Genomic DNA, 27,989 nt, shown 5'->3' on the forward strand with positions numbered 1-27,989 from the left:
TAAATTGCATAATATTGTACAGTCACTGTAATTGTAAAGAAACTAAAGCACATTTTTCAAGATAATGTATGCATAAGATAAATTATACATATGTGTCACACAGGTAGTTACTGTAAAAAATAATTTCTTGTACATTGTGATTTTAGTTCCATAACATTAATAATTTCAGAGTTTACAGATCACACACAGTAACATATGTACAGTAAAGATGCATACAGTATTTCATGGGTAAAATATATTTACATTAAATGGCAGCCCTCAGTGTTCGCCAAAGTAGTCATCAAAAGCAACCATTTTTAAATACAGTTACAGCAGATGACATTTCATAAACATATATTTTGGGAAGACAATTAAAGGGAGACTTCACCCAAAAATGAAAATTCTGTCGTCATTTACTTGTCTTCGAGAAAGATACTTGGAAGACAGATTTTGCTGTCCCCAATTGGCTACCATAGTAGGAAAAAATACTTTATCATTTTATTTTGTTCTGTTGAACACAAGAGAAGACATTTTGAAAAATGTAGGACAGCAAACAGTTCAAGGGCACTTTTGACTACCATTGTATTTTATCTTCTATGGTAGTCAATGGGGGGCAAGATCTGTCTGGGTATAAGCATTCTTCCAAATATCGTTCTCTGTGTTCATCAGAACAAAGACATTTCTACAGACTTGAAGGTGAGTAAATGAAGACAGAATTTTCGTTTTTGGGTGAAGTATCCCTTTAATATGTGCTTTTAGTAGTCATATGATTTCGGTTTCATCCTCTCAGGTTGTGTTCTTAGCATTGACTCATGTTTTAACATTACACACGTAGCGATGTCCTTTCCCTTTCTTGCAATCTCTCATCTGCCATTTTGTTTTCCTCCAGACAAGTACACACTTTCTTGTTCCCTTCATCTTTTTTGGAGGGTTCCTCCTCCAGTTGGTGTAAGTAACAGGCTCTCCACCGACCCACTCCCACCTGCCTTTGCTTTCACGGTCATTTAGACCTGTGGATGACGAGAAAAACATGTTTAGTTTGAATTAGAAGTATTATGGGATATTAAACCCTTACAAATTTTAAGGCCAATGTAAATTACCAATCCAAAAGGGTTTTCTGACGCCGAAGTCCCAAAGCCAGTCCATATCAGCTTTTGACAAAATACTGACCAGGTTTCCATTGAAGCTTTGGGAAAAACATTTAGTTGCAAGTCAGACATGGAATGTGTTTTCATTTTAGTCATTAATAGGTATAGTTAGTATCAACACCTTTTATGCAGTTTCCCCCATTTTGTTTATTAGATACTTTAAGCCTTAAAGGAACAGTTCATCCAAAACTGAAAATTCGTCATTGGTGACCAAGAAGAACTGTTTGGTTATAAGCAATCTTCCGAATATCTTTCAGACGTTTACAGATTTGAAACAACTCGAGGATAAATGATGACAGAACTTAAATTTGGGGTTGAACCATCCCTGTAAATCTGCAGGTTGATCCTTTTTAGCACTAGTCTAGTCTTACCTTTCTCTGCACGCCCGTGCTGCGCCGCTCCATGTGGCTTTGCGTTCCGTGCTGAGAAAGTAACAGTAGTTGTTGTGGTACGTCCATCCCGGAGAGCATTTCTGTGCTTTCACAGTCTGGAAACATGCACAGAAGAGATGAAAGTGTAAAAATCTTCTCATAATAATAATAAACAGCAGTAAATGAATTAGATGCTTTAGAGACATTTCTGAAAATATCTTATTTTGTGTTCCACAGAAGAAAATGCAGGTTTTGAACAACATGAGGGTGAATTTATGTTATATTTTGGTTGAACTATTCCTTTAAGATACTGATTCTCTGCATGATGTCCTAGATGATGGTAATGACCTCATTTGTAGGTGTCCAGGGCCTCCAGGTGTCACCATTACAGCGTAAGAGTTGACCTGAGGTCTCATCGTAATGAAGAAAGCCAGTAAGTTCTGGGCTACAGGGTTTAGAAGAGGGTTTAGACGGGATCTTCTGTAGGTATAAACAAATGTGCATTGATTTAATTTCCATATAATTGATCTACTGTAACATCATGTGACAAACAGCAAAGGTTTTTTAAATAAGAGCGATACACATATGCACAAGAGCATTTGGTACTGTAACACTAGGACAACTAGATCAAAACTCTCACTTGTGTTTTAAAATGTTGTAGATCTTGAGTGTTTGTGTGAGCAGCTGTCTGTAGTTTTGCCTCTCTGACTGGAACAGAGCGCTGCTGCCCCCTGCTGGTCACCTTCACCTGAGCCTTTCTACCTGTTAAGGAAGCTATGTTGTCTTCCTCGACTGCCAGCGACATGATCCCATGATACTGTAAGTAAGAATATAATGACATTATTTCAAAACAAAGGAATTACACATGATATGTTAAAACAACAACTTTAAATTGACACATTGATACATGCACACATTTTAATTTAGAATGTGTCTCAGACGTTTTGGATATACAGCCGTGGAATAAATTAAGAGACCATTCCAGATTTTCATTAAATCAGCATTTCTAGATGTATTGTGTCCATTCCAGTTCCGTTTCTATTGAATTTCAACTAAATCAAACCTCAGGAGTGACATAAAGTCATCCAACAGCAATGTGAAAGACTGACAGGATGACAAGACGCATGAAAACTGGCATAAAAATCCAGGTTTTACATTTTAAAAAAACTGTTTTTCCTAAACACATATTACTGTTGCATTACTTAGAAGTAGGGCTGTCAACGATCACGATTAATCGCATCCAGAATAAAAGTCTGTGTTCACATAATATATGTGTACTGTACATATTTATTAAGTATTTATAAACAGATACATGTACACAACATGTATTTATTTAGAAAATGTTTACATGTATTTATTTATATTTGCCAATAAATTGAATGATATGTAAATGTTTATTCAAATGATTTTTTTTCTTAAATATATATTTTATTTTTTAAATACAAAATTAAAATGCAAAGTTCACAGACATACATTATGTTAACACATACTTTCATTCTGGAAGTGATTAATCACGATTAATCGTTTTACAGCCCTACTTATACAGCCCTAATTATGAACTTGTTTTCTTTGCAGTATTTGAGGTCTGTAAAAATACATATTTTCAGTTATTTTCACCTGTTTTCATTGAATGCAAATGAATGCAAATAGAAGCAATATTTTATTTGAAATTTGGGAGAAATGTTGTTCACAGAATGAAACAAAAAATGATCACTTGACCTAAACACACACCTATGAACAGTAAATATATAGAAAAACTGAAAGTGCTCTTTGAAATGGTCTCTTAATTCATATCCAAAAGATGCTTGTACATAAGCTACAATGGCTACATCTACATGATGTGTCTATTCTCATGGTCATCTTACTTTAAAAATGGTATCAGATCCTTGGCGAATAATTTCTGAAGGTTGAACCTGTGAATCATAGTTTCAGATTAGTATTCTGACTATCTATTATTACTATTAAAATTATACTTTTTGTGAACATACCATTTTGCCGTTTCCATTGACTCTGAGTCTTTTCTTTGTAGCGACGGGAGTCTGAACGATTAAATCACCATCACCTCTGATATATCCCTGAGACAAAGGCAACACCTCCACATGGATTGAGCCGTGTTGAGGGTGCGACCCAGGTTTCATCTCTGAACCCTCCAGGTCAGTGTTTACTTTGAAATTGTTTTCACTGCATTGCCCTTCAGAATGTGATCAAACATACAACAAATAATCAGGACATTTCTAACATCATTACCTGTCATAGTTTATAAATAGCCAACAAAAACGTATTCAGAGGAAGCTTTATTCCTGTAATGTTCAATGGTCTCACCATTTTTGTCCATTATGAGGATGGTGGCTTTTGTGTTCCCTCTCAATACCGCACCCACTGGGAGTGCCAAATTAACCTCGAATTTCTCCTCAGCCTCTTCTAAAGAGTCCTGAACTATCTCTGTTCTCCATACTCGACTGCTCGCACCTGGGAAAAAAACATTTGAATCTTTGTTATTTGTAGCATCTCAATTTATTTCTTCAATTGTTTAAAGTAACAGCTAAACCAAAAATAAAAAACGCAATGCAAAGCACAAAGCAATATATTTTGAAGAATGTTGGTAACCAAACGACATCGGCCCCCATTGACATCCATTGTACGGCATTTTTTTTAAATATCTTTGTTCGTGTTCCACAGATGAAAGAATCAGAAAGAGGTTTTTAACGACATACGGGTGAAAAAATAATGACAGAATTTTTATTTTTTGGTGAACTATCCCTCCAAGTAGTTTAATACCTAGTAGTTAAGAAATGTTCAACATACCTGGGTCGAACTGGATTAAAGATGAGGAAGCAGGAATAAAATCTTTTCCAGCAGATGCTGTAAGTTCTTTTACCTATGGGAAATAAAAACACTATAAAATAAACATTTTTTTTTTAGAAAGTAATGGAAGTCAATGAATGAGGTAAATGAATAGGCAATACCTGTACAGTTACAAAAGAGGAGTCCTGCACATTTCCTCTCCTCTGAATGTTAAGAGAAACTGATCTCTGACTCTCACATATCACATAATCGGTCATGGTCAGCTCCACACTGGCCCAGCTGAACTCCAGTCTGCAGACGGAAAGGATGTTAAACACTGTTCTTTATTTATTAATTATTCATAACGTGAGGATGTACTGTACTTGTACGAGGGTCCAGTATTGCCCAAAGCATCAGAAACAGAAAACTCAAGACTGTCAGTCAGAGCATCCACAGCCGAGTTTATAATGTAGAGAATATTCCTTCTGTTCAGGTCCCTTTGAGAGAAACGCTGCCTTACAAACTCACCTGTAGTTCATATTGGATTTTACAAATATATTATACCATACAAATACTGAATTACTAATGTTTTCTCCCATTTTAGAGTCTCACCGTTGGTTGAATTTTCCAGGTACCCGTGGTAAGGTGCTCTGAGGATGTGGTATATAAGACGGTAGTCTGGCGAGTTTGTAGCGTGAGCTTTGAGTTCTCTAGATGATATAAAGATCCCATAACGTCCATCTTTCATCAACTCTACTTTCCACAGAGTTTGAAGCGTTACGATCTGTGGTGCGGAGCTGTCTAGAGCTTCGATCTGTGGTGGACATGTAAACAAATAATTATAATTCAAATTTCTACAATCATAAATGCTAAATCAGTAATAAAACAACTAACTTGTAGTGTGAAGAAAGAAGGCCCGGTTTGCACTTTTCCATCCACCAGAAAGCCTCTATCTGTGGTATCAGAGGCTATGAATGCGAAGCGATCGATTTGAGAAGATCCACCCGCGTGTCTGTATGCGACACACAAATCCTGAATGTTCTTCTGGGTGAAATTACCGCCTGTGACCAGTGGATGACCCTTCAGGAGCAGCTGGCCATACTGGGGAGGTTGGAGCACTTTGTAGATCAGGGCGGTGGCGGGGGTGTCGGAGTCAGACAGGAGCAGGACATCAGGAGATAAAGTTATGGTGGACCCTTGAGGAACCTGCAGACCGGCATTATGCACAAGGTTGGGCAGAATCTTATCAGTCAGTTCCACAAAGATCTCCAAGGTTCCATTGCGGGTTGATTTGCCGTTACTGACCACAAACCTGGAAGCAATTTAGCCAGGAGGACATTATTAGTACAGATAACACATCTTTAAGATACAGTATTGATAACCAATATGTGGTTAACCTCATATTGGTTATCAATACTGTTTAAGTTTTATTAAGTTAATAATAAAAATTCTAAATGAAAATAAATAATATATATTTTACATAAATACAATTATCATTATTATTTTTTGTCGCAAGGAATTGTAAAGAATACATTAGTGTTGAAGTTACTTTTAAGTTTAGTTAAGTTTTTTTTTACAGATTTTTCACGTAATATTATCAAAAATGACAAATTACAGAAAAAAATATTTTCAAGAAAACACATAATTTAACAAGAAAAAGCTGTATATTTCTGGCACCCCAGCAGGATTTTTTTTACAGTGTATGGAATAACAAAAGCATAACTTTGGAAGTTACGTTGTGACAAAGAAATCCAAAAGTGTTACATTTGATCATATATTGCAACAAAAAAATACAATACATTATTTCATCAAAGTCATCCATTAAAAAAGGTTTTTAATCAAATACGTTAAGATGTTGGCAAAATGATATTAATGCCTTCAAATTAAATAATTTTAAAGATCACGTGAAACATTTTGGTCAAGTGAACCTTTTGTAGAGTGAAAGATTTTCTAGTTTACCTTATATGAAGTTGTGATGTATTTACATGTTAAAGTTGTATTTACTGTACTTAATTAATGCTGATATTATTATTTAAGTGTGGACATCTGAACAGGATGATTGTCATTAATGTATTACAATGCCTGATGACATTCTTTCACATTACAAGAGGGTGAAAGAGGCAAACGTGATTAAAAAAGAAACGATAATAGCTTACAATTCAAATCAAGCTTCTGTTTAATGCAAAATTATAATTAAGACCTTTTCATCAGGAGTGGTTTATAATGTATCAGTGCTTACCGCAGTGTCTCTTTGGGTGAATCTGCTCTGTTGTTGTGTACGTAGCACACAAGGTTTGCAGCTACATCCATCTGACTGAAAGACCGAACCTGCACACCCGTGTGTTTGATGTACTCCACGTGTCCATGTGCTGGAGGTACAGTGATGACATACAGAAGTTCCTCTGGCTTATCAGTACCGTCCACAGCCAATAACACATCTGTGGTGAGGACCACACGCTCCCCACGACTGGTTTTCACAGGCTTCACAAACAATACTAGATCTCCTGGAAAGCAATCACAGATAGATGAGTATGTGGCTACAAATATTTTGCTTATTTTGAGGTCACTTGCAAATAAAAAAATGGGTTTCAATACTTAAACTTAAAATTGTGTCCATGGATTTTCATGCATCATATACAGTGCCATGCTGGCTCAGATGGTGTGTTTCAACTGGAAACAATGAAGTCCCAAATCACCTTTCTCTAGTTCTTTGACAGTAATGTGGAAGTGCTGAGCAGGAGAGCGATTTTTGCCATCAAACAGATGGAAGACAAAGAAGTCAGTGGTACGAGCTCCGGGTTGGCCAGTGTGAAGGTAACGCAACAGGTTCATGTCCAAAACCTCCTGAGAACAATTCATTCCCGCAGATAGAGCCACCCAGTCTGTGCCTACCTAAGATACAGAAGGCCACAAGTATGTCAGGAAGGGAAAATGAATTGGCATTTTTGGCATTAGAAGGTGTGACCTGATTTGGCCAACTACGATCGGAGGGACAGTGTAGCGTCTAATGCATTTAAAATATAATGATTTCTCTACATTTGATGAACCCTAAATAACTGTATACAGTATATATTGTAAATGTATAGTCTGATAGAAATGAGTAAATCAGTTACTATGCAAATAATTATTGTTGTGGACTGCACGTATAGACCGTTTAATCGGACCTGCGTGCCGGGACTGCAGTCAACTTCCGGTATGTGTTTATAGTGTCTAACTATAATATTTTATTTATGTTATTTGTATTATTATTGTATTGTATAAAAATTGTATTAAATAAACGATTTGTTGAATTTTGTTTCTTCCTAGACATTTTTTAACTCTGACCTTAATCTGAAGGACACTATGATTGGGTACAGTCTCAAAGACGTAGATGATGTCACAGGAGGGAGTGTCTTTATCTTGGGCATTGAGCACAGCACTGGAGAGAAGTCTAGACTCTCCAGCCTCAATCTGAATCCCAGTGTTCCTAAAAAAAGAGTCAGGAATGTTAAAAAAGAAAAGAAATATACAACTTATTAATGGATAACAGGAAGTATTCATTTTCTTTAATCACATGTTACCGTATAATATGTGGTTCCTCGTCATTGACCGGCAGCACTTTCACATGCACGCTTCTCTGGAGCTGGTGTTTTCCATCAGAGAGCTGAACGATGAATATATCCGTCTGACTCTCCGAGTCATCGTGCATGTACATCACACTCATACCTGAGCGTAAAACAATAACTTTATTATGTGATATACTGTATGCATCTCATTTACAATATATAATCACATCGCTGGAAAATGTCACTAATGTAAAGAAATTATTTACACATTACACTGCTGTGACAAATAATCACAAAGTGTTATATCATCTTTGGTGTAGTGAGTAAATTTGCAGAAATGTTCTTATGGCATTTTTTCATCCAGCGTCACATTACAATTTAACCAATGTTTTGGTCTGTGTATAATATGATAAAAATTACATAAAAATCTTTTGCCTTGTGTGGACCTGAGTCCCTATTTTAATAAACTCAGCTATTTGCTTGTTGCCTACTTGTTTTATGTTGGTTCAACTGATTTTTCTTTTTTAATGAGAAAAAAAAACAGAGAAACCTTATTGAGAGAAATTGACTTGTGACATAACTGAGATTGAGTTAGGCAGCCCAAAAATAGCATAAATATCAAAAAAAGCTGTGCAGCAAATTTGCTTGAAACTCAACTTGTTAAATATATATATATTTGCAAATCGTTAAAAGATGAATTACCGTTCCTGAGATCATCCATTGTAAAGTGTTCTATTGGTATCTCAGATCCACGCTTGTTCTTGAGTCTCTTGTGAAACGTCACATCATTTCCGTGTGCCACACCCATGATGGATCCATGTTGGGGCTGCTGAATAACGCTGAACGTTAAGCGGTCTCTCGGAATGTCGAGATCCACCGCGTCGATTACAGTTGGGTCCAACACTGTCATGTCTCCCTCTCTGACCTTAAAGAGAAAATGTGTCATGCTCACACGCCTGAAATAACAGCAGCAATGTTACCCAGATCAAAATAATCACTATGTGTTTACTTATTAAATAAATGAAATCTTTCCTTGCTTAAGCTATTCATGTGTCAAGCGTTTTCCTTAGACTGACCGTGATATTTCTAGCCAGTAAGTCTGGAATCTCATCATTGGTTGGACTGATGATGATGTAAAATGGGACTGGAGACGACTGTTGTTTTCCGTCAGATACACGCAGCATGAACTGGTCAGTGGTGGGCTCCATCCTCTGGTGTCTGAACTGGACATAGTTGATGTGTCCGTTCAACACATCCCTATGAGTAAAAGAAGCTAAAAGAAAATAAATAAATGTTAAATATTCCTCATATCATAAGCATTCTTTAACTTCATTGTAATTTAAAGGCCCCATTCCCCACGGTCCCATTTTTCAACCATTAGTAAGTGTGTGATGTTGCTGTAAGAGCATAAACAATCTCTTCCAAATGATAAAGCTCAAAGTTCAGTGCCAAGCGAGATATTGTCTTTAACAGAATTCGCTTTTCAGGGAATACAGAGAACAGCTGGAGTCAGACGCCAAAAAGGGGCGAGGTCTTCCTTAGAGAAGAGGAAGAGATGCTGGAGTAGGGTCCTGTTATCAGAGATTGTAAACATTTGACTGAGCTATGCGCTAAACTACTTTCACTTTCATCACAGTTCTATTACTAACCGTCAAATTACAATGCTCAAATGTGTGCGCATACCTCTAAAACACTTCTATGAAACGTTCTTTGAAGTCCTGCTTGCAAATGTTTCCTGGTTAATCTGCTTGTTTTATTATCCAACTCGGGTCCAATATAAAAAGGCAAAACTAACGTTTTTGTTATTAGTGTTAATTAATATACCCAGTTTGACACCATTCGGTCTGGTGTCATTTCCCTCACCATAGTAGGGAAAAAAGTGCAATCTCAACCAAAGATTGTCGTTTGCACATGCACTAGCAGACCTCCGTTACACTTCGATTGGTCCACATATTTTTAACTGATAAAGTTAAGTTGACACAATTGTAACTATTTATTGCTAAAAGCCAAAGTTTATGAATACACATGATCTGAGAGGGGCACCGACAACAGCCCGATAACATCCATTGTTAAACACCGAAAAAACATAATCAAAGCCTCATGAACAGCAAGAGCCTGGCCCCTTTAACAACTTTAATGAAATGTCACAGAAATCACAAGACAGGATTGCACTGACCAATACTGATTCCCATGTTACTCTTTTCAAAGCCAGGGCTGGGAAGAATGTTTTCTATGTATCCAAACTTTGGAGGAGAAACAAGGATGACCTCCAGATCTTCTGGACGGGTGTCCTGGTCTGTAACTATCAGATGGGTCGCTGTGATAGAAGCAAACCCACCCTCGTCCAATACAAAGAGTTCTCCTGATGTATGAACAGAAGATACATTTATCACAGGAAACAAATAACAACTGTTAAACTTTGATTTGATATTTTACAATTATATACAGATAGAGAAGGTGTTTGGAACAGAGGTATTACACATCTGTTTTCAGATTTATTGTATTGTTATTATTGTTTTAATCATTTAGGTTTTATTTTAACAATTTAGATAAGTGCTTTTGTCAGTTTATTATATTATTATTGTTATTATATTTATATTCATTTATATTGCATTATTTGTGATTTTTTTTAATTTACTTTAATTTAATTTCAGTGAATCCATTTTTGCTTAATTTTGGAATAATTGTATTGCTTGCAATTTATTGCTGATTCAGCATTTCAATTAACAAAAATGTTTTAAGTTTAAGTTTTAGTAAAGGATAATATCTTTGTTTAGACACATAAGACAGACCAAAAAATGGTCAGCTTTAAAAAAAAATCTTTAAGTTTGTCAGGTTGTCAATACCACAGATATAAGTAAGGACAAAACTGTAAGCATTAACGTTAAATTTAGGGTTTAAACATGTAATTTTTCTTGCAGATTTTGTTATGTAAATGTCATAAACATTTTTGACATCAAATATTAATGGAATAAATACTGTTAAGTGAAATAAAGCATGTCAGAAGGAAAAGTGTTTCCTTTACCAGCATCAATAGATGGTGGTTGGTTGTCCACAGGATAAACAGTGATATTAAGATCATAAAGCGGCAGGCTGTTTTGTAGACGAGGTGTTTGTCTCCTGCCATCACAACATGAAGAAACTGACTCTCCATCAGAGATCACAAATGTAATGATGTCGTGGCGAGGCTGAAGCCCAATCTCTTGTCCTTGAGTACAAAATTAACAAACTTGTTTATGCAACTTATAATTATAATTATATTTCAAAAACAACAAACAACAAACATTCTTCAAAATGGGACCAAAAATGGCTTGCACTACTAGATCACTTATACAAAATTGATGCATGTGAGTTAAAAAAATATCACCTGTGTGCCTATAGGAAATTACTCCAGCAGTTATATCCGCTTGTCTAAAGCGATCGACAACGATGCCATTCCTTTGAACAACCCCATAATATGGTTGCCGTGCGATCATTAACATCAATGTGCCATCGTCACTGTCAGGATCTGTGGCACAGATGTACTCTACAGTGATGACCACTTCCTGTCCCTCCGCGCAGGATAAAACGGGTTTTAACCCTGGGACTAGAACTGGAACCTCGTCGTTGACCGGTGTCACCTGTGAAAGTAAGTTTGTCAGACTTTTTCATTTGTGTCTTTTATGAACAAATGTGATGCAAAAGCATTGCAACGATAAATCAAAGATACCTTGACATGTAGCACAAAGTCGGCAGTATTGATGCCATCAGTGGCGATGAATTGAAAAGCATCTTGCTCTGTCTCAGAGTTGTCATGGTGATACCTGTTGAGAAAAAAAGTTTACACAGAGCAATACAAATCTGCCATAGCAAAGCTTCAACAGGACCGGGTTGGTGTTAAAATGCACATTATTCTTTAAAGTTACATAAAATGGATAGTTTACCCCAAAATAACATTTCTTCACCTTCGAAGAATAACACCAAAGAAGATATTTTGAAGAATGTTGGCAAACAAACAACATTGACCCCTATTAAACCCTGAGACGTTTCTCAAAATATCTTCTTTTGTGTCATATTCAGGTTTTGAAAGACATAAGGGTCAATAAATGATGACAGAATTAAAGATTTTGGGTGAACTATTCCTTTTAAAACCATTGTGTGTCAAAGAACCATGACATTAGCATCTGACATATTAAACCATAATAGTACTTAAATATCAAGGATATGATGAACAACATCTGACCTAACTTTTAGGCTTTTCAGATCCCTTATTGTGAACATTTGGCCTGGACTCAAAGGTTTTCCATCAAGGAAAATATTTCCATGCTGAGGTTTTCTCTTTATCTCAACATGCAGAGAGTCTTCAAGTGAGTCCTGATCAGTTAGATGCAGGTGATCTTCAGTCACCCAACACTCTCCTCCCTCATCCACCGTCAGCTGCTTCACATGCACCTAAAGGAGACAAGAAACACCTTCACATCATGTATGATCAACGAAGTGTCATGTCTGTAAGAAATTAGGTCTTATTTAACAAGGTGAGATCATAATGATGTGTGAAATGTCAACAAGCTAATGTATATAAATGTCGGTAACTTTTGCCTCTATATTGCCATCTCTTGAAACACAAAATTGCAGGTTACAGCGCACTTTTGTTTACGCGCGTTGATGTCAAAGGACGTCAAACCCACAAAATCAAACCCGACAGCTCCAATTATAAATCATTCTTAAGCTTAAGGCGTGTTCAAGGTGTTCTGAATGATAAGCACATTGATGGACAATAAAGATGTTGTTTAATTGTTGGGTAGTTGTTTAAACATGACTTCCTCATACTAAATATGTCACTTCCTGCAATGCAAAATAAAATTCACATTAATATAGACAATAGCACACCTCTTCTGAGTAAGCAACACAAAGGTCATTTGTTCGAATTGCAAGAAGTGAGCAAAATGTGTATACGATGTATGTTTGACAGAAGCATCTGCTAAATGCATACATGTAAATCAACTTTCATGTCAAAAATGGTGCAAAATAAGTTTTATATAGCTATGACAAAGTTTACTAAACAAACCCATTTAACTATTAAAGGGATAGTCCACCTAAAAATGAAAAAACGGTTATGATTTTCTCACCCTCAAGTTGTGCGAAACCTAAATACATTTCTTTGTTCTGTTGAATAGAAAGAAAGATATTTGGAAGAATGTTAACAACTGACAGATTTGTGGCACCATTGACTACCATAATAGAAAAAAATTGTTTGCTTTCCTAAATTCTTCGAAATATCTTCATTTGTGTTCAACAGACCCAAAAAAGATTACAATCATTTTTCCTATGGTAGTCAACGGTGCCCCAGAACTCTTTACTAACATCCGTCTAAATAACTTTCAGCCACACAAAGAAATGAATAACCCGTTTTTTGGGTGGAGTAACCCTTTAATGTAGTTTTTTGCTGGATTGGGTAGATGTACCTCTGGTGCCAGGTTGTCCACTGGTAGAACTGTTATGTTGAAGCAGATTCCAGTCGTCGTGCTGCCTTGTTTATTGGTCACTGAGAGGACAAACTGGATGTGCTGGCGGTATGGTCCAATGTCCGGGATGGGGGGCATATAAGCTACTTTCATGTAGTTGACTGCATGCTATAAAGAAAGATGTCAGAGCTGTAGGTCACCTCAAAAGAAAAACATGTACTGTATACTGTTTGAATCTGTTATTAAAATACATAAAACGCTTTAGCCAACGATACACTGTAGCGGTCAAAAGAGATGTCTGATTTAAAAAAAAACATTAATAATCTTATTCAAATATATTATAAAAAATGTAAGTGTTTGAACGGGTGATGTGTAGTTGTGTATGAAGTGTGAGCTATAACTGAGCTTTAAGAATTTAAGGAGGCTTTGGAATAACACAACACATAAGCAAGTACTTTTGAGTCAAAACCCAGCAAAATGAGTGCTGTAGTGAAATATTAAATGACTGATAATATTGTAGTCAATGTATGCCTTCTTATTTTTTACATTTTTGTATATAAAATCTATTTAGCTGAATACGCTGTGGTTTGCCATTTTGACTAATAATTTTGTCAAATAACAACGTTCACCATGTCTGGTTTTTTGTAGTAAATTTCCATGATCTAACATTGTTCTAATATTCCCATCAAACCTCACTTTTGGTCACTACTTTACATGTGTAAATACTGTTTTACCTGTGTGAAAAGTCTTAACATTGGAGCATTATGGTCTTTGTGGAATTTTGGGATGCTGTCAACCAGAAACAGTCTTCCTGCATCTGGCTTCCTATGAAAAAATCTTACATGTTAAACCCAAATGCTTTTGACTCATCATACTGTATGTGACAGGTAAAATCCTCTTTTTTTTTAATGAATGTCTCTTGTGGACTTTATGATGTTCTGTATTAGATCGTGATGGCCGGATTCATTTCGTACCCATAACTGGAGCTGTAGAAGGGTGGGGTTGTGACGGTGTATGTGAGCTCACTGTCTGGCGACTCCAGATCAATAAAATGCAGCTGCTGTTTGGTCAAGTAGATGACGTCTGTCTCGTTGACAACCAAGTGTCTTATCACACCAGCTGCCTCTTGTGGAGGTTGATCAGGGACGGGTTGGATTTGTATCACAATCACCTGCAAATGTTTCTTTTATTAGACAAAAATCCTTCGTAAAATCACAGCACAGTAGAGAAAGGATCTCCGTGAATGATCTTTTTTGATTACTAATGCACTCTAATGTTCTATCTCATGGTTTGTAAAAAGGAACAAAGTTAACCATTGGTTTAAATTAAACTGGAAAATGTTAATATTTCATATCAACCCTTTAAACAATCCAAAAATGTGTAATAAACAACCCAGCATAAATTCATTGTGTTTGTGTATATACTGTATTTCAAACACTTAATGAAATCAATGTTCAGAACATTACCTGGGGAACTGAAAGATTTGGAGGATCGTGGAAATCGGACAACACCACCTCAAAAGAATCCTCAAAAATCTCATTGCCTGAGTGGCGGTAATAGATGATGGAATGGAAAAGGTCCTTCTGAAGAAAACGGCTCACAGGGTAACCTGTGCAAAGAACACAATCTCGTTGTGAATGGCCTCCAGAACATTGCTGTGAAACGAAGCATTGTGAGTGTTTTCAAATGTGTTTCAACTTTAAATGCTGGGTTCTTTCAATCCATGGTTGTGTAAAATATGAACAAACCAAACCGCTGGTTAATAAATTACCATCAAAAGGACCCGACAATGGGTCGAAACAACCATGCATAGATTCATTTAAACTATTTTTAAAAATGTATCCCTGTCTTACCTGTTATACCAGGACCGGGCATCTTCATGATTTCTCCTGCCTGGGGAGGTCTGGTGACTTTGAACATAATGTAGTCATCGCTGGAGTCCATATCACAGGCCTGCAGGATGGATCCTCTCAGAAGAGCCGTCTGACCTTCAGAAAGCTCCAGCACCATATTGGTAATGAAGAAGGGTGGGCTGTCATCTTTGGGCAGGATGTTGATGGGAAACTTGTGTCTAGTTTGATGCAGGCCATCGGTAATCCGGAAGACTATGTAATCTTTGGTAGTGTCGCTGTCATCGTGGTGGTATCGTACCACACCTTCCTTTACATCATTTACAGTGAACAGAAAGCTTTTTCCACCTATATTAAACACAGAATTGCTGTTAAAAGTTCAGTGATGGGCATAGTTATAAAACAAACAAATTAGCAGAGATGAATTTTTTGTAAACCTCGAACGGAAAGTCTTCCATGTTGAAGGCCGTCCACGGTGATGATTTTTACTGCTTTCAGGTTGTCATTGTCAACAATCTGCAGTTGATCCCATGTGATGGGACGAGACTGACCTTCCAGTAGACTGAGGCCTGTTCATATGACATAGAAATGTATAAATGAAGGGAACCAAACATCTAAAACATTCATTCACATCATTCTCTGATTAATGAGGGAAAAAATATAAGTGGAATTTCCAAACATCCCTAAAACTGCAGGCTGTTCTAAGTAACAAAAACTCTGTTGGATGATGCTTTCGTCACCGATTTGAACAGACCTGTTCATTTAAAAGGAAGTCCCATGCATTTATTTATTTAACTTAATTCATTTATATACTTATTTAACAAGCTAAATTGTGAATAATTAAAAAATATAACTTGATCAAATGGTTCATTTGGACTATTTAATATTTTATATTATTACCCTTTTGCTTAAGGGCAGTTAAACAAAATGATTTGTCCGATCTATTTGATTTGACAAAATTGTAAAAATTATCGCAACTTTTGTCAGTCAGTGCAACCAAAAAAGCTACAAAGAAGTTGTGTTTTTACAGTGTATATTGAATTGTTTGGAGTATTTTTAAATACCCTTAGTTTGCATGTCAATCAAAAAACGAGACACTTCAATTGTGGTGTTGCTTTATATTTGAATTCATTTATTTTTATCAAAGAGATATGGATGTTGTTGAAGCTTTAGAAGCCCTAAATATCTGTTTACAATAGATAAACGGATATATTTGAAGAAATTCTACATGATATGGATCACTTTTTGGCTGTTTATCATTCATCAGCTGAAAATAATCACTTAAAACGAACGATATTAGTGTTTTTAAATGTGGATTTTAATATATTTATCATTATGGTTGTCTTTATACATTTTTCTGGGAATTGTTTTGAATTAAAAGAGGATATATTTGTCATCACTTTTCAGGTGTTTGATAGTGAAAAGATTCAATATTTTATGTAATGTTGTAATGATAGCAGCAGAATAAATATGGTGTGAATGTATATTGATGCTTATTACATTACCCATGTTCCAGGACACTCGAGGTGCATTGGTATCAGCTGTCCTGATCGAGATGTGTACCATCACAGGCTGACTTTTCTTAAAGTAGAAATCATGCACCTCGAACTCTACCTAGAAGAAATGAACAAAACTTTACCTCTTTCTTAATACAGTAAAATACAGATTGAACGAAAAAAAGTTTAATTCCTAAACGCTCCTTAAGTGCTGCATAATAATTCTGTTTGTATGGTTCAAAAATAGGTTTTAAGTAGTTAAGGCTACGACCCATTAACCTTGCCGCAGAAAAAAAACATGCATAGATTGTGTTTAGATCCTCGCATGTACCTCATAGTTCCTGCGCTGAGTGTGGCTGGAGTTTGGTGGCTGGTAGCCGATTAGCATGTCATTGAGATCCATCCAGGTGAAGGAGGAGATAGGTTTAGTGTGGTCGGACAAATGAGTAATGAAACCCTGAGAAGGAGACTTTGTGATGTTGAACACCAGCATCTGTTTGGGTGTCTCATCATCCTCTGCATCCAGCGTCGCCGTGGAGAGTGGAGTCAGGATGAACTGGTCCACCTCCAGGATGAACATAGACATAAAGGCAGGATTGGGTGGCTGATTGGTCACAGCGTCTTTAATGGTCACTGGGATCCAGGCGTGCTCTGACTGGACGGTAAATTAGTGGAACAGCTGTCAAAATGTACACGTTTAATCTGCATTAATGGGGAAAAGCATTCATTTAGGATTTAAACCTGGATTATGCTTCTGCTCCGAGTGTCTGTAAGGTCCAGTCTAATAGCGATGTAGTCGATATCCGGAGACGGCGGGTCAATGTGATGGTATCGAATGCCCATCATTAGGAAATCACCGCAGGGTACTTTAGTGATTTTTAACAGTTTCATGCCCTTTAGACAGTCGTCACTTTTACAATGAGCTCTGGCTTTATTGTCTGCAGGGTAAACAATTTAAGTACAAATTAGAAAATGTAAAATATAAAAATGTAAATATTTAATCAAATAAATACAAAATATTATTTAAAAAAATACATAAAAACATATATAAAAAAAATCCATTAAAGCTCAGTTCCTCTTTTTTATATTTTTATAATTATTTATTATATTTTATTTCTTAACTCTATTCTAAGTATTTTTTTCTTTATTGGGCTACTACTAAGACAAATTATGAGCAGTTAAAAAATATTTTATTGGGGTAATTTCGATAGCATTAAAAATGATGCTTTGTTTTTAACCCATAAATATTACTCAACAACCTTCTCTGTTGAGTAGGTTAAACATTTGTTTCCATGAACTAAACTGTAAAAAACTGTAATTTATGGTATATTTTGGGGGTTTTCACATATTTTTTAAAAAGCCAAATTACAGAAAAAACATTTTAGTGTTTTAAAACATTAGAACATTTTACGTTCTTTAACAACATATTACTAGTGCCCCGTCGGCCTATTTTTTTTACAGTGTAGTTTGTTAGTTTTACCCAGCTGTCTTCGTAAAGGAACAAAGCTGTCTGGTTCATCTCCTCTTGGTCCGTCTGGTATCTCAGGCTGGCCGGTGACAAGTTGACCGTGAGCGGGTAGATGTGTCTCCAGAGTTGTCAGCTGAACTGTGCATTCGATACTATGACGATGGTCATAGTGAAAAGACACTATGTTACCATCTAGAACATTGGAGAGGCCGTAGAACTCCGGTACCTCGAGGTTCTGTGGTCCAAACTTAATAACATTACAGTCAGGCTCCATGATTTCAATATGTAGATTGAATACCTCAGTATAGGTTTCTGTCTCTGTAAATCTAACAACAAATAATTTCACATTTGTTTACACATTCTTGACAATGAAAAATAACTATTAAAGTTGGCATAAAATAGCATGAACTAAACATACCTATATAGACGAAGTTTAACAGTATCCTCTTTTAAAATTGGACATCCGTTGTGAGTGTATTTCACTTCATCGTCCAAAAAGTGACAGTCAAAAACCTATCAGATGAGAAACTTTACTGAAACTGTATATTGTAGTTATTAAAGAAAAGGGAATACAACAATGAAAAAGAATCTGTAAAAAAACTGTCCTTTTCTGTCAGCTGAAGTGACAGAAATATACTGTAAAATAATCTTTTTTTTCCCTGTAAAATTACAGGATACAAGGACATAGAATAAAGAGTTTTCCTAGTTTTCTTGTAAATGTACAGTTTTACTGTAAAATTATGGGGGGGGTTTACAGTGAAGGCTTATCCATAATCACATCCAGCAAGTTGTCCTATTGCGTACTTCACTTTAGGCCACTACTGTATGTAAATGAAATTATGCATTATGCACACTTGACTGCTACAGTAGGACAAAGAAAAGTGTAGTGTCACGGTGAGGTTTGACAGCTTTCATCTTCCACTGCTCTTTAATGAGGGTCACAGTTACCTCTAAAAACAGATGTTTGCCATGTTCTCAGATTGATGACTAGCAGGCATGTCCCAGGTCTGTCAAAGGTTATCATTTTGACAGAACAATGTGTTGATGACAGGCCTTGCTGACTTTAAAGTAACACAAGTTTGTAAAAAAAAAAACTTTTTTCTTCTGCACACCAGTGCCTGTGTGACCGAGAGCTAAAAGCCAGATAATGATAAAACTGAAGACATTTGGTGGATTTGTTAAGCCAAGCATCAGTATTACCTACATGAAAATACTATAGTGTACTTATGTGTATATTATTGTAAACTGTAGATAATGTAGTACATTAAACTACTTACTATACTTGCTGCAGTAGTATTAACTATAAACTGAAGTATACTTTAATATTTACTTTGAACTCAACTCAACTCAACTTTATTTATATAGCGCTTTTTACAATTTTCATTGTTACAAAGCAGCTGTACATGAGACACATTTAATACAAGTATGAATTCTAAATTCAATTCTAAACTTTGGCATGGTTCCAAACACTAGCATCCAGGAATTTTACAACAGTTTACTATGGTAAATAATACAGTATTTTTTTATGATTTTCACATCCTCTCAGTGTAAATCTCTATTGAAATAACTAATATGTTGATCTGACTGGCAATACAATTGGAAGTTTATTTAGATATTGACAATGTGGCAAAACATCTTACCAGTGGATAAAGTGTGCCGACCCGTTGTGTAATGGGTTCATTCAGCACAACTTCCACCTTGCATGTATCTTTTCCTCTTGGAATATTAAACTGTAGCTCTATCTCCTGTAAAAAGACAGACTGGCCTATCTTCACCTTAAGCCCCCGATTGGTCTTCACCAGAGAGCCCTGAATTTGGTGTAAAAGTCCAAGAAAAAAAAAGGACAAAAGAGTCCTGTTCTTTAGAGCCATTCTGTTGAGCTTGTGTAGACTGGGGCCTGTGATGTTGCAGTGGATGTAAGGGGGCGGATAAATCTGCTTAGCTTGTTTGGGTTTGCTCTGTTGTTATTCAAAGTCATCTCCACACCTCCTTAATGCTGATTCCTGAAAGTCGTAAGCATAGCTCAGGGAAACAGCAGTATCCATGGACGATAGACGATTGAAGTAATATCTGAAATGATAAGGAATATTATTGCAAAATAAGCAAAGGTTCATGTTCCGTTAATAAATCCAAAATAAATCTGAACAGGGTGCCAGGACCCTGACACGACAATACTTATTGCACAGCTATATTCCAAATGAATAAGGACACATAAATGACAAATTTATTCAAGTTAATAAATAATTAAGAATTAACAATACTTTCATAATAATAATAATAATAATAATAGAAAACTAATTTAAATAAATAAATAATAATTATTTTTTATCTGCATATTGGTCAAATAAACAACCCCCAAATATGCAATTGCATTTTTCATTTGCCAGCTCATTTAAAACTTAAAACTAAATAATTTCTCGGTCACTTCTCTTTGACGTGTTTTGTGGAGTGATCGGGAACAAAACTACTTCCGATCACAGTTCCACAGAGGTGAGATGTCAAAGGACAGGGTGACCTTTGACCCCATGCAATCTTCAGGCCCTGAAATGAGCAGTTAGGAGATGAATGCTGTCTCATCTGTCAGTACTGAACACTATGAGTGTTCATTTTTCCAACTGCACCTATATGACCCACTAGAAAGCTGAAGTGCGTGAAAAATGGCTTCCACCTTGCAGCTTCATTCATCCACAGCCTCCGATAATCTTTTCATTCATTTCTGTCATTGACTGCAGTTATATGATTCACAATAATGAACTCGTAGGCACCAAGCATCTTCCAAAAATATTTTCCAGACATATGTTTCAGCTTTGTCTTTGATTAAATAAAAAAAGTATTGTATATTAAACAGATTTATTTTATCGAAACAAAATCTATATCCGTTTTTATTTATTTTGCTACAGTTGCCTTACAAATCTGCTTGAGGCAAGGAAATAAAAACGTCACATAAATTTATACTTCAAAACATCTGGAATCAGTCCATCTTTGTTTAGCCACTAATGTGTTTGCTTTTAAAAGGCCTCTGCCCTTTTCTTCCTGCTGTCTTTATCTGTTGAAAGACCCAATTTTCCAAAATTGTTCCACAGCCTCAGGGATAACAACAGCCCTCAGAGCCTTTCAAAGCTTAAGAAGCAGGACGGTCAGAGTTAAACTTAAAGCGGCATGAAATTTCATGGAGGGACTGACATGGTCTGTTCAACAAACTCTAGAACACACAGGCATTTCTAAAAAAACTATTTCTCATCAACTACTTACTAAAATACTAAAATATTTATTCTTGCGCAATCAAATGAGGCAGAAAAGGTTTATAGATACCAGATTTATCAAAATTGTTTATTAGTCTATTTTAAAACGTATAAGAGATGACTGAATGAATGATCAGATAAATGATCATACATGATGAAAGAGAAGATCGCGACCAGGGCATAGTTGACAGGTTTTAAGACAGAAAAGTGATGGTCTACTTGCTACTCACATGTGTTTTTGTATTGATTTCAAAGCATTTAAAAAGCAGAGTTCCTTTAATGGCTCTTGCGTGTGGATGAACTGTTCCAGAATTTGATTTAGTCTCATATTTTATTAATGTGCATTTTTATTTCTCGTTTGCAGTTAAAATGTGAAAAGAAGAGATAATAAGAGGTTGTTATAAGAGTTTCAACGTGTCACCTTTGAATCATCATGAAGAAGTGAAACATCTTTATCTCTTGACCATGTGGGCACTTTCATGGAAAACTAATATTTGTTATATTATAATCATTTGATACAGTATGTTCTCTGTCCGATTCCCAAACCCATGTTTAGTCTTCCATTAAAGAAACCTTCAGTTTTGGATTATGTTTTTCTTTCCAAAGCACACAGCTGTCACCCAAAAGTAAAAATTCTGTCATCATTTATTCACCCTCTCGTCATTTCAAACCTGTGTGATCTTCTTTCATCTGCAGAACACAAAAGTAGATATTTTGAAGAAAGTTGGGAACCGGACATTCTTCAAAGTATCTTTTTTTGTATTCTGTGGAAGAAAGAAAGTCATACAGGTTTGAAACAACAAAAGGGTGAATAAATGATGACAGAATTTTACCTTTTTGTTTGTGTTGAATGTCTTACAAACCATCTTTATCTTAATCGTAACACTATAGTGTACTTTGTTATTGGCAAACTACAGAAAGATGTACATTGAGCTACTTACTATACTTGCTTCAGTAGTATTAAATATAGCGAAAATTTACTACAGTTTACTATAGTAAATAGTATAGCATACAATACTATACAGTATTTTTTCATGATTTTCACATCTCAGTGTAAATCTCTATTGAAATAACTAATAAGATATTGACGATGTGGCAAAACATCTTTCCCATGGAAAAACTGTGCCGACCCGTTGTGTCGTGGGTTCATTCAGCACAACTTCCACCTTGCATGTATCTTTTCCTCTGGGAATATTTCACATGTCTTACAAACCATCTTTATCTTAATCGTACTTAAATAATCCTTCATACATAAAAATATAAACCACATTCTCAGACAGTTGGCTTCTTAGCCTCTTCACTGTCAGGATTGATTATAAAAATGCTGAAAACAATTACAGGTCTGTGTCACAAGAAGCTGTGATAACGGATGTGTCTTGGATCAGAACTGTATAGCAGTTATACAATGCTGGAGACATCAGAATAGCCTCCCTCACATTAGCCTAAGAGACGTAAATGAGAAAATGTGGTCAGACATACCAGATGCAGAGAGGATCAGATCACAAAAGGTTTAAAAACAATAGACAGTTTAACTACCCAACAGATTCTGTATTGCAAACATCTATAAAAAACATCCCAATATGTCCTCCAGGAAAAAGGAAATTGAATTTAGTCGCTTTACATCAGCATTGTGTCTGTTAGGATACCACATAACTCAATCCTTGTGATGTAAGGAGAAGAAAACAATGCATTAAGACCTCATGTAAGTTACAGACCCAAGATGTCCATAATAAACAATATTACAGTATACTTTATATGCGCTTCTCAGGCTATTGTCCAAAAAAGCCAAATTCCTTCAGCTCTGTGTAGATTAACACCGAGAACTTTTCACATCAATTTTACTTACCCCTGACCAAACACTCCATCAGTCCGTGGGCACAAGTCGAGTAAATGTTTGACTTTTTCCAATGCTCTTGAGAACTTAAGAAGCTGTTTACAGTCAACACTTCTGTTCAGTGAATGTATTGCAACCTGTATAAATCAGTACTGTGTTATCTTGAAGAAGAATTTAAACGTGCTTTCCCAAAATGACAGAGAACAATGACAAGGGTTTTCTTAAAGAGATAGTTCACCTAAATGTAATCTACAGTATATATTATTATTTTGAGAAATGTCGCATTGGTTTGGTGTCCAGACAATTGAACTCAATGGTTTCCAGTGTTGTTTGCAACATTCTTCAACATTTCCTTTTTGTGCGTTTTGCAGAAAAAAGTCATACAGGTTTGTTGACATGAGGGCGAGTAATTCTTCTTTTTGGGTGAACTATCTCTTTAAGGATCTACCTACAGTACCTATCTGATTAATGACTGCTTGAGGTCTCTATTGTGTTCTGCACACCATCAAAACCACATCACTGCATTCCCAACTTTCCGCTGGAAGTGTGATCTCAAAAACTGTCAACATTGTTCTCAGGGCATGATGCTACATGTTCTACAGTCTATGATTATATGTTTCACCCCTGTTTGGGATGTTCTCTGCAGGTTTGAAGCAAGTTCAACAGATTGTTGAAGGGATCGTTCACGGGTTCACGAAAACACAAAAGTGTAATGAGGCTTGACTGGGATAAGTTACAGCCAAAGTGCAGATTTGAGAATTTCTAAAGTTCAGTGTATAGGTGAAAGATATATATAACTTTTACTCCCATGTGGGTCAATATCTGAATATAATGATGATATCAGCATGTCAGAACAGCTGTTGGGCTCAGATGTGGAGCTGCAGATGTACACGTGGAAGAATGTTTAATGTAAATGTTTGGGATGTTTAAATATATTCTGAATCCTTGGTTTTTAATAGTCGTCTTTTTTTAAAACTCAAAATCTGCACAGTATTCATAATGCTTCATATTTAATCAAACATCCCATAAGAAAGTAAAAACACATCTTCAGTGTCTCAAAAACAATGAGATTAAATGGAGAACAAAGGTAGCTGTGTTTCAGACATTTCTCCTGAGAAAAAGACTAAGAAATCTCACTTTCACTCATTTTCAGAAAAGATCTCAATAATGTCACAAACTAAACTCAGATTTGCCATATATGCATTCAAAGATTATTGAAGATCTCAATATGAGCTCAAACGTTTCTCATCACATTTACCCAAATCCAGATTATTTTACCTCAACAATCTACATTTATTTTTCACATCCATACTTTTAATGTACTTAAACAATTGACCCATTTGTTTCTGTTTTCATTTCTTTTTTAAGGAGAATATCTGAGATTAAGATGATTCATGAAACAATACCACTAGAGCTATTGAAGAACAACATCTGGGCAGTAAAACATTTCTCTGGGATGCTTCATAATATTTTCAAAAATGGACCAGTACGGTATAGTCTCGCTCAAACTGATCACACAGGAATTCATGACTATTTTATGAGGTGGCGAATTTATACGTTGTGAATCATACAAAAACGTACGATTGCAGAGAAAAAGAAAAAGCAATAGTGAAGGCCCACCCCTAAACCTAAGGTCACTGGCACAAAGGAAAACGCTAATATTTTACATCGTAAAATTTTTTATATAGTGGCTTATGATAATTCAATAAATACAATTTAGCAATTTACCTTCTTAAGTATCTTCTACATTATGTTTACCAAAATGAAATTGTGACCATACAAAAACACAAGATAAACACAGCGATATTTTCACATCAGCAGTCACAGGCCACAAGACAAAGGATTCATATCAGTCAAGCAATCAGGACTCCATTAAAACCCTCTGATTTAAAGTGCGAGGTCTCTGGGGTTTATTTGTAGTGACGGGACATTATTTTAGTAACATTTTTTGTTCATCGTGATGAGAGCTAATGGGATGAGAAAATCAGTTTCAAGTTTAGCCAAGATTCCCATCCTAATGTTTTTGTGTAGATACAGAGGTGATTAAGAGGCTCCAGTCAGGAAACCCCAAGGCAAGCCGGGTGGGTGGCCTGCACCCTACTGCACTCTTTCTGCTTCTCTTCAAACATGTGGGGGCAGTTTTCCTGTCATCAAAACGTGACAAACTCAAGAGCGAGAGAATAAAATGAGCAGTGACAAAATGTGCATTTCCTTATTAAGAATATAAAATAAAGACCAGAACGTTTGGTTTTAAATCTCTCCTCAGCGAAAGGTTTTCACGCCATGTGAACATGATAAAAATGTTTGCTAACAATGAACAAACATTAACATTTTCTTTGTGAAACCTATTCTCTCCATAGTTTGTTGATTTTTATTTTTTGCATACAAATTATTATTGTAAGTCACCTTATTGTTTCTCACAGGGTTTTGCAAATATCAAACCAGTAAAATGTATTGAAAAGTGCTTGTCAACTTTGACAACACAGTATTTAATATTGGAAAAAAACAGTGATTTTTCCATTTCCTGGAAAAACATGAATTTGGACATCCAGGTTTCAGAAAGATGGTGACAATTTGTTAATCCATTTGATGTTATGAACCAGCAATGAGTGATCATTTGTTACAGTGTTTTTTTGTTTTGGTTCATTTATAAATATTCTGTTGTTTATTCTTAGATTAGTTTACTTAGAAATGTCAAATGGATTCTTAAATATGCAATTTTAAAGTTAAATATGCATTAATATACTGTATATACAATTTAACAATATCCGAGATCTCAAAAGAAAAATACATAATCACATGTGAGATTTCTTTAATATCTTGATTATTTATCTAAGAAATCAATGAGATTAAAGGGAGAGCAAATAAAAAGTTTAAATTTCTCAAGTTTTATTCTTAAATAATACCCAGAATTATACATTATTGAAGATTTCAGTATGAACTCGTAAAATGTACCCAAATCCAGATTATTTTACATCTATAACCTTATTGTATGTTAACACTACAGGAAACCCTCAAAGTTATTAAAACAACTTAAAAGGTGAGACAATACACACTATCATTTCCTTCCATTGCGCTCACTGAAGCATACAATTTCCAAGTCACATGGGAAAAAGTCTAGCGTTCCTCTCTTTACATGAGGGCATTCTGTACAGCTGGGAATGAGTAGAGACCCTGGCTGGAGCCTGTAGAAATCCACTGCCTTTCCTCACTGTGCACTGCTTCTCATCTCACTAATGACAGGGTAACAAGCAGCCAACTATTTCCAAAGCAAAGATGAGCAGAGGGGAAAAGAGAGGGGGGCACAGCGGCGTCTTCGCTCTCTAAACAGCTTTGGCCCCCATTTGGCAGCATACCAGCATGGCCTTCCTCAAGTGCTGAGGACTACCAGATGAAAAAAAAGTGTTTTGTTATCAGATCGGGTCTCTGTTTTTCTAAGCTTGGAAAAGAAAAGGAAGGTTGTGCACTAGTATGATTTATAAGGTTGAGAAGATGAGAGAGATGTTCACTTTGACCTTGATAAATCAATGGTTCTAAGAGATGTTCCAAAAGTAGTCGTGTGGAACCGTCCTCTTGGTAGCCCGCCCAAACATGAGCCTCTAATTTACAAGTAGTAAAGTTGGGAAAAGTAGAACTTTGGAAGGTTGAAAATAACACAATTTATTGAATCGCCTTGGAATTTTAAGGTTCTATCTGACATTTTTGTCAAAATTGAGTTATTCCCTTATTTACATTGTTATGTTTTGTTCTTTGAGTTGTGTACATTTTTTTTTAAAACAAAAAGGTTTTATTTACTTTCTCAAATGGAATGTGAAAACTTTGAAGCTCAATATCTTAAATCGGCTCAGAATGCAGATTGAAGCTTATTATTCTAAGGCTACAAAATGTCTAACTGATCGATAAGTCATGGTAACACGTGTTTTTACATAACATCAACTTACAAAAAAATTGAAGCAATTTCACCATTTTAATAGTTTTTGGTGTATATTATATAGCATTATATGTGCTTTAAGATCCAACTAAACCAATTTTCTAAGTTTTTCTTTGAATTTTATTTTGAAGTGAGTTGTACAGCAAATTTAATTGTATCCTATGTCATTTAACCCCGTAGTGTTCAGGTATTTGGGACCCCAAAAAAGATGATGCAAAGTGTTTTTTTCATCCTCAGACATTTATATTTAGTGTACAATTTCACAGAAACGAATATGACAGGTGTGATTTTCAGAGGTAAGTGACAAACATAAACCCAAATGATTTCTATGTGCTTGTAATTGTGATAATGCAAACATACTTTCCTTCAAAATTGTAAGGGTGTATTGATTAAAAAAACAAACATTGGCTGAATAACAAAAAGAAAATGTGATATTCTTAAAAAAGATATCAACAAACTTCTTTTACATACAAACACAGGGTGAAGGTTAAAACATTTGGTACAAATATACACAGAATAATGAAATGATAGTTTATAGACCGACTGCATTTATATGCTCATCTTTAACCTGTTTTATTTGTTTGTTTGTTTAAATATTAACTGTTAGTTATTAAGCTTTCTTTGAAAAATGCATTAATTCAATAATAGAGTGATACTGTAAATGTATACCATTTGGCACTGGTTACACATGGACATACACATACAAAGAGCACATAAGCAGTTGATCACACAGATTCTTACCTGAAATGCACTTCCCACTCCACAACTTTTTGTGTTTTTCCTCTGACCTCCCTAGCGCTCCACTATCCCAGAACACTCCAGTTCTCTCCACGCCAACAGCTTAATTGAGCACAGTCCAAAGTCCTGCAGAGAGATGAGTGAGAGACGGAGGAGGAG

General features: G+C 35.7%; 1 protein-coding gene across 1 annotated transcript; it reads right to left on the bottom strand.

Moving 5' to 3' along the window:
* frem1a (Fras1 related extracellular matrix 1a) lies at positions 1-27,959 on the bottom strand. Its single transcript, XM_056749490.1, has 37 exons — positions 27,834-27,959; positions 19,726-20,155; positions 18,504-18,598; positions 18,098-18,411; positions 17,359-17,555; positions 16,949-17,272; positions 16,627-16,735; positions 15,559-15,690; positions 15,125-15,469; positions 14,738-14,880; positions 14,246-14,442; positions 14,006-14,096; positions 13,272-13,439; positions 12,050-12,258; positions 11,537-11,630; positions 11,195-11,447; positions 10,853-11,035; positions 10,004-10,189; positions 8,904-9,100; positions 8,530-8,752; positions 7,843-7,987; positions 7,607-7,748; positions 6,979-7,174; positions 6,522-6,786; positions 5,177-5,594; positions 4,895-5,096; positions 4,666-4,810; positions 4,465-4,594; positions 4,304-4,376; positions 3,821-3,967; positions 3,487-3,689; positions 3,364-3,411; positions 2,139-2,315; positions 1,847-1,978; positions 1,499-1,614; positions 1,080-1,165; positions 1-989 (listed from the first exon to the last, which is right to left on the bottom strand). Exons 2-37 carry the CDS (start codon positions 19,954-19,956, stop codon positions 790-792), a joined length of 6,516 nt encoding a protein of 2,171 aa, XP_056605468.1. The 5' UTR covers positions 19,957-20,155; positions 27,834-27,959; the 3' UTR covers positions 1-789.
* Positions 27,960-27,989: the final 30 nt, after the last annotated feature.

This window comes from Triplophysa dalaica, chromosome 1 (assembly GCF_015846415.1).
Source record: "Triplophysa dalaica isolate WHDGS20190420 chromosome 1, ASM1584641v1, whole genome shotgun sequence".
Taxonomy (NCBI): Eukaryota; Metazoa; Chordata; class Actinopteri; order Cypriniformes; family Nemacheilidae; genus Triplophysa; species Triplophysa dalaica.

Coding starts and splice junctions, on each gene's coding strand:
- frem1a (XM_056749490.1), bottom strand. CDS start 19,956: ATGGCTCTAAAGAACAGGACTCTTTTGTCCTTTTTTTTTCTTGGACTT. Junction 9,101..10,003: donor TAACATGGGAATCAGTATTG/GTCAGTGCAATC, acceptor ATTTTCTTTTAG/CTTCTTTTACTCATAGGGAT. Junction 4,595..4,665: donor AATACTGGACCCTCGTACAA/GTACAGTACATC, acceptor TTCCGTCTGCAG/ACTGGAGTTCAGCTGGGCCA.